We start from the raw sequence: 8,008 nt of genomic DNA on the forward strand, positions 1-8,008 counted from the left end.
AGACATGTGGCGGCGCTCGTGCCGTCTGAACAAAAACAAGCGAACAGCCTACTTTTTGTTTTCTTGGTTTCTGCTTTTTAGTTGGGTCGGTGCTATGACATTTGCTTGTAGCCACCATACGGTGCTGCCTACGCCAATGCATGCGGAATCTCTCACACAAATTGTTATGCCTCTATAGTGTCGTTATCAAAGTTTCTCTTGCATGATGTTTTGTTATGAAGTCTGAAGAATGCAAGAATGGTGTTGCCTTGCATCTAGCGCTGTTGCTGCTGTACACCTGTCCGATGATCCGGTATTGCGTAAAACGGTAACAGTAATATGTTTACGGACAAGGTAAAACTCCACAGCGGTATTTGTGCCATCGTGCAGACCCAGTTAAAAAAAACAATTGGATAGGTTTCTTATCAACATTCTTTTATTTACATGGTGACCCGCAAGCTGGTCGGCAAGCATCACAAAAGCAACAACCAAAACCTGAGAGCGCAGCGTATAAGAGCTTTCATGTTAAGCAGCTAAAGGAACCCCAACAAACTGTTTCGGAATGAAGATATTATACTTTGAGCAAGAAAGACAAAAATTTTGAGATACTAACAGACATTTCGTTCAAATGAAACAAGGTTTGTCGAAGTTAAGAAATTTCCAAGCAAACATTGATGAGCATACATGTTTGCTGCTAAATTATATAGATGTATAATAAGAAATTTGCGAATGTATTGAAGTATCGTAAGATACAATAATTGCAGTAGTATTTTGTATCTATATTTAAATACTTGTGGCCCAAGTATCTTGTATCGTATTATGATGCAAATGCAAAGTATCTTCACCCAGCCCTGGTTGTGAAGCTATTAAATTGTTGTGTGGTGATTGATACATGTCCATTTATTGTTTTCCTCTTTGCTCTATTTAATAATTTAGATGTACAGGTTAACATAGATGTGCTATATGACAGTCGTTTCAGGCACACAAACAAATATTGTCCGCTCATCGCGCTTCCCTCGCTATACCAAAATGTGGAGCTCCACCAGCTCACGCCACCACAGGTCTCCACTGCTCAGGAGCAGTGACAACGGCGTGTAACCATGCAGAGTCAGTGGCATCGCAAGGAATATCTTTTTAAAGAAAAAAGTGGGGTGCGGGGGGGAAGGGGTATGCCTTCAACGGCAGAGTAGACCGCGGAGGCGGGTGTTGCGGCAGGCCGTTTTATGCCAGGTGTGCTGGTATACCAAAATTTCGGAAAGGGGGAGGAGACATGGGTCGGGTGTGCGTATACTCTCTCCCCACCGCGCCTCCCCGCAGTACGTCTTGGCTACGCCACACGAGACGAGATGGAGTCCGTTTATTTTCAGTGCCATTTTTTTTATTTCTCAATTTCTGTATGTTGCTTTGCGTTGGAATTTACGTGCTTGCAATCAGCATACGTACTTAACGTATGTCCCTGCACAGCAAAGGCGCTGGCTTACATCTGGTGCATGTAGATCGGCGCCATAAAGGGGGCGTCATAATATGTCTTAAAGAGAAAAAAAGAACAACACAAGCGAAAGCTCCGATAGTTGTCGAGCTCAGCGGCAGTGCACGCGTCTATACCGACGGCGAACAACCGGATCGGCTGTGCTCGCATCGCAGCTGACGGCGCCGCTACAGCGTATTTTGAGGAGCGACAATAACGGCAGCAAAATATTGCGGCCTGTGAGCGTAGAAGCGCCGTCATTGGCTTTGAAGTGAACCGGAGAAGGCTTAGCCACGATATCGGCACCGCCGATCAGCGCCGGCGTTGTCATATAGTGGCCCGAAAACTGATTGGCCACGTTGCTCTACGGCTGCGGCACAAATGGGTCCCAATCCCATCCTCTGTACGGCGACACGCCGTATACCGCATGTGTGTGTGTGTGTGTCAGCGCACGTCACTGACATCCCCAGAATGGAGCACCAGATAGAGCGCAGCATGCGTTGTGCGTACAAATGCAATCGGAGTTTTTTTTCTTTTTTCCTGAGAAGCAATTTACAGCGTGAGTGGGTTTGTGTTTGCAAGCTTTGCTGTACATGATGGTACATGGTGGTACTCCAGCGTTGTCTTAGGCACCACGGACAAAGTATTCTGCCAGCCGAGTAATTACTTGCGCGTTTAATGGATATCGTTCATTTATTTCAACACATGGCTCGTCATATATATTCCGCCTATTAATTTCGCGGAATTTTGTCTCGAATAGGCCTATATATAGTGCTTCCAGTGAATGTAGTTCAACATACCAGGCATATATACTTCAAATTATTTAGGTTTGCGTTTCCGCGTCGCTTCACTCAATGATGTGGAGGGAAACATGGACGTGCAGTGGGAGTAACTGTTGTCGTTCGTCCTCCCGTTGCTCTCTTTCAGACCAGGGACTAAACATTTAGTCTCCGAAATTTGCACACGGCACGCACATTCATGCAGTTAGTCCTTTGAGGGACGAAAGCGCCCTTTTTAGGACTAACGGCCCAGTTACTCCCGTTTTCCCCGAGATTTTTCTTAGAGTGTAAAGAAGAACCGGTACGAATGCTGTCTATAGTCAGAAATGTGGCCGCGGCATTCAGTTCAGATGAACAGGAGCGATGTATAGCTGAAGGCGTAGAGTCACTGCAACATAGAGGTGCGACTTTTGCTCCAAAATTGTCTGTCAGATTCACTGTTAACTACTTGAAGAGCAAAGATCTTAACCTATTAGTTGGGGACAAAGAGGGCGGCTTTGTTGTGATGTCAAAAGGCCTGTTTCTACAGAAGGCAAATGAGGCTATCGCAAAAAACTTTGTCCCAGTGAATGTATCGTTAGCTAAAGTGAAGAAAAAGGCTCTTGCTTTATGTGAAGAGCTCAACCTAGAAAAATTAAGAAGGAGCATCAACGCTGCTGACATCTTGTCTTTGAGTGTTTTCTTCACTGTAAAGCCCCACAAGGAATCTGTTCCATTCAGGGCTATTGTCACTGAGAAGGGCTCTTGGCAGGGCATCTTGTCAAGGTATCTGCAGAAGCACCTTAGTACCATTCCGTTAGAAGACCCTTTCCTGGTAAAAAATTCTACAGAAGTTATCGAATATTTTTCTGGCTGTGAAACCTCGTGTCAAAAGAGGTTTGCATTTTCTATCGATGTAGAATATTTGTTTTACTCATTGCCTCATCCTGAGCTTTTCAGCTCGGTTAGAAGCCACGTTGAAGACATGGCACCAGTGGCCTTCCAAAACATGACTGGGTTATCAACCGACAATTTTTCAGAGCTAATATCCTTTTATCTCTCATCCACCATTATCACTTTTAATGACAGCTGTTTTATCCAAAAAGAAGGAGTGTGCATCGGCTCTTGCCTAGCACCACTTTTAAGCGATATTTTTTTAGCAAGTATTGACAAGCGCATTCAAGCGTCCCTTTACAACGCAGGCGTGGAGAAAGCTTTTAGATATGTCGACGATTACCTCGTGGTAATGAATACGACTGATGCTCAGGATAAAGGCAATAGTATAAACAACATTCCGGATATTTTTGCTAGTAACGCCTTTGGAATGAAGTTCACGCACGAACTGCCGCAAGATGGTCGCATCCAGTACCTCGACTTGTGTCTGATTTTTCATGGAGCGCGCGTGTGCTAGCAGTACAAGCCACGGTCGAAAAAACAAATTCTGAATTATCAACCGGCCCACTCCAAGCTCGTAAAAAGAGCTAAAGCAAAAAACTGCATCCGCTCTGCTCTAGACAAGTCATGCGAACATCAAGTTCGTGACAGCGTCGACGCCCAGCTAAGGCGTCTGGAGAAGGCTGGGTTCCACGGAGAAATCGTGGCCTCGGTGGTAGAGAGCCAGATTCGCGAGGCAAAGGCTGGTGGGAGGCGCAGGCTGAAAAAAGACGCACGCCCGCAAAAGCGCCCTGTCGTAGTGCCCTATTGGCACCAGGTGTCTCGCCGCCTCAAGAAGGTTGGCGACAGGTGCGGGGTGCGTGTTGTGTTTTCAGCATCGGAAAAGCTGGGACGAATGTGTCGCCTTGTAAACGAATCCCAGAAGAAGTCAGCCTGCAAAATAAAGCACACCAAAGCCCTCGTTGAATGTGACGTCGGCGTTGTGTACAGTATTCCCCTCGCCTGTGGGAAATGCTATATTGGCCAAACCGGGCGCTGTCTGAATGAACGCTTGCTAGAGCATCGCAGGAATGCTACATCACTAAGTGGCGCTGGTCATTTAGCCGACCACATACGCCGTTGCTCGCACAAGCCAGCATGGAAGGCGTTTTTTTGAACGAACACGCGTGTTGCGCAAATATAGCGATCAGAAACACCGGGAAATATTTGAAGCGTGTTGTATCTCCAATGAAAACGAGAACTGTGTCAGTGCTCCTTCTGTTGCACTCGGGACAAAAGAAATTGATTATCTCAGGGCAAACGGGTGTGTCGAATCAGCTAGGCAGGGCGGGATATGAACAAGATTGTACTGAGTGACGTAAATAGAAAAAAAAGAGGGAAAAGTTTGTTTTTTTTATTTTTTTTTTAATTTGTGTTTTGACACCTCTGATGACCTTTGCCTAGACCAAGGAAATATTTTTGAGTGGTCCTGCGCAGTAGCAGTCCCCCACCCCCTCCCCCTGTGTACATAAAGCCCTGTTTCCAATGAATAAAACTCAGTTGAAGTCCGGCGTTCGTGTTGTCTTTCTCGCCTCGTCCTTGTTCAAATGTGCGCTGGAACTATGTTTCACAATGCGAATCACGTCTGCCTGCCAGTGGTCAATTTTGGCTTGACGGCACAAGTGCTGCCACGCGGGATGTCTCTGGCCCAGCTTTACTCATTCGAGGATCACTCAGTAGCATCTGTGGCAGTAGACGACAATTCATCCGATCCTCCTCTACCATCGCAGTCAGCAACTTGTACCGTCGCCGACTTACAGAAAATTATTGCGCCCGACTTGCCGTCCGAGCACGCTCGTGAGCTCTACCGCGTTCTGTTTTCCTACCACGATATTTTTTACTTTAACGATCATCCTTTGGCCCAAGCCAAAGCTGTTAAACATCGCATTAATACCGGCGATGCCCCTCCTACTCATCGCCGCCCGTGTCGAGTGTCACCGGCTGAGTGTCAAGTACATTCACGCAGAAGTTCGCAAAATGCTTGCGAAGAACATTATTGAACCGTCATGTAGTCCATGGGCGTCACCTGTTGTACTGGTCAAAAAGAAGGATGGCTCATGGCGCTTTCGCGTGGATTATCTGCACCTTAACAGGGTTACCAAAAAGGACGTGTATCCCCTACCTAGGATTGATGACGCCCTTGACTGCCTCCACGGTGTTCGCTATTTATCCTCTATTGACCTTCGCTCCGGCTACTGGCAGATTGCCGTGGACGATCTCGACCGCGAGAAGACTGCTTTTGTAAAACCCGACGGTCTTTATCAATGCAAAGTGATGCCGTTCGGTCTATGTAACGCCCCTGCCACTTTTGAACGCATGATGGGCTCCCTTCTTCACGGTTTCAAATGGTCCACGTGCCTGTGTATACTTGGACGACGTTATAGTATTCTCCCCAACGTTCACTACGCACCTCGAGCGCCTCTCAGCAGTCTTGGACGTTTTTCGTCGAGCCGGTCTGCAACTCAGCGCATCGAAGTGCCAATTCGGCCGTCGCCAGATTACCGTCCTTGGACATCTCGTTGTCGCGAACGGAGTGCAAGCGGACCCAGGCAAGATCCATGCTGTTACGCACTTCCCTGTGCCGAAGTGTGTCAAGGATGTGCGCAGCTTTATCGACCTTTGTTCGTACTTCCGCCGTTTCGTGAAAAGATTTCGCCGCCATAGTACTACCACTATAACCGAGCTTTTGAAAAAAGACCCCTTTCCAGTGGGGCGATAACGAGGCCTCCGCTTTCTCGCATCTAATCGACCTTCTCACAACGCCTCCCGTTCTGGCCCATTTCGATCCTTCTGCGCCTACCGAAGTCCGTGCTGATGCCAGCGGTCACGGAATTGGCGCAGTACTGGCACATCGCCAGCGCAGCCATGACCGTGTTATCGCTTACGCCAGCAGGCTCCTCTCACCCGCGGTGCAGCTATTCCATCACTACTGGGCTTCTTCGATTTTCCACTTCTGGCTACTCGCGGGCTGCCAGAGCCAGCCAGCAGGGCGGTGTTGTCGTGTTGCGCACAAAGCCTGCTTCGTCGAACTCGGAGCCGTCCCGGGTGGCGCGCTCGGGTAGCACATTGTCTGGTGTCTCGAAAAGCGCATGGGGAAGTTCCGCCAATTACCTCCCCTCGAGAACTCCCCTGAGCTGACCCTTCGCCACGTGGCTGCCGGTTATCCGCAGTTCTCTGAAGTGCGCCACCGTCCCGGTTGGATCGGAACACGTGCAGCAGGCTGAAATAGCTGCAGGCCGATCCTAACAATACTTAGTGCTTGGCGTATCGCTGACGACAAGATCGTTGGACGGGTTTCAGACACAAGGGGTTGGACAGAGTATCCTAGCCGTGTGAGAAGATGGCGGCCAGTAGGAGTGAGTAGGAGGCGCTGGCGATGGCTGACCCAATGTGCCTCTAGCAGCTCGCCTAGTGTTTTATGTGTCCCTAAGATAAGGAGACGGTGTGTGGAAGTATAATTCGGGAGGCCATGGGCCATCTTCGTCGCCTTGCGAATCATTGCGTCTATGCGAAGTTGTTGTGCTTGGGTCAACTGCTGAAATGGGAGATGGCATGTAAGGCGGCTGATCACGCATGCCTCCACCAAGCGCAGCAGGTCCTCTTCTCGAGGGCCCGAGCGCCTGTTGGAGTCCCTCCGGATCATGGCCAGAATTTGCTCAATCTGTCTGGATAGAAGGGAAACAGTGTAGTTTGACCTGCCATCCGCTTGGACGTCTAGGCCGAGGATACGAGCCCGATTAACCTGTGGTATCGGTGTGCCATCCACCTGCACAGTGATATGGGAAGTAGAGGAACGGCTCCGGGGGCGAATGATTATGAGCTCTGACTTTTCCGGAGCACATCTTAAGCCACATTTTCTCGCGTACTCGGAAACTGTATCGACTGCTTGCTGCAGTCGGTCCTGGATGGCTCCGTCGTAACCCCGTGTCGACCAGATAGTAATGTCGTCCGCATAAATAGCGTGGGCGACATCAGGGATCTGGTCGAGTAGCCGGGGCAGCCCTGCGAGGGCGATATTGAATAGAGTAAGGGAAAGAACTGAGTCCTGGGGTGTCCCACGTCCTACAAGGCGAATCGTACCGGATCGATGCGGTCCCATTCCTACGGTGGCTGTGCGATCTCGAAGAAATGCGCGGATATAGTTGTACATACGACATTGCGAAGGATGAGGTCATGTTCAACATTATCGAATGCCCCTTTTAGGTCTAAGGCCATGAGTGCTCTCGTTTGGGCGGACGACGGAGGTCCTATGACTTCCTCCCGCAATTGTAAAAGCACATCTTTGGCAGACAGATGAGCCCGATATCCGAATTGAGAGCTAGAAAAGAGTGATTTTTCTTCGAGGAAGGGCTGCAGACGCCGCAAGTGTACATGCTCCATGAGCTTACCAATGCAGGTCGGATGTTAGGGAGATGGGTCGTAAGTTTTCAACCTTAACAGGCTTGCCCGGTTTGGGGATCAGTGTGATGTCGGCGTGTCGCCATGCTTGGGGAAGCATGCCGTTGCGCCAGCAATCATTGAAGATATGGGTGAAGTGGTTAATATCCGTGTCACTGAGGTTATGAAGGGTGGCGAATCAGATGTGGTCGGCTCCCGGTGCCGTGTTGCGGCGTAGGTCTTGTAGGACCACTCGCACCTCGTCAGATGTGATGTCTGCATCGAGCAATTCGTTCGCCTCGCCTACATAAGGATAGTCAGGGTACTGCGGCGGCGGGCCTGTGGGTATGAAATGCTTCTCTAGCCCTCTGAGGAGTGTCGAGACATCGTCCCTGTACTCGTGCATTAGGATGTGCAGCTGTTGAAATGTTTTTCCCTTTGTTGTGGTGGGATCTGTGAGTGAGCGAAGAATCGACCACGTTTTTGCTGTGCT

General features: G+C 49.2%; 1 protein-coding gene across 1 annotated transcript; it reads left to right on the forward strand.

Annotated features, from left to right (window-relative positions):
• Nucleotides 1-1,079: 1,079 nt before the first annotated feature.
• Nucleotides 1,080-4,278, forward strand: LOC139049416 (uncharacterized). The gene is made up of 5 exons (XM_070524730.1): nt 1,080-1,086; nt 2,844-3,040; nt 3,158-3,448; nt 3,620-3,844; nt 3,938-4,278. Exons 1-5 carry the CDS (start codon nt 1,080-1,082, stop codon nt 4,253-4,255), a joined length of 1,038 nt encoding a protein of 345 aa, XP_070380831.1. The 3' UTR covers nt 4,256-4,278.
• The last annotated feature ends 3,730 nt before the right edge of the window (nt 4,279-8,008 follow it).

The sequence above is a fragment of the Dermacentor albipictus genome, chromosome 1 (assembly GCF_038994185.2).
Source record: "Dermacentor albipictus isolate Rhodes 1998 colony chromosome 1, USDA_Dalb.pri_finalv2, whole genome shotgun sequence".
Taxonomy (NCBI): domain Eukaryota; kingdom Metazoa; phylum Arthropoda; class Arachnida; order Ixodida; family Ixodidae; genus Dermacentor; species Dermacentor albipictus.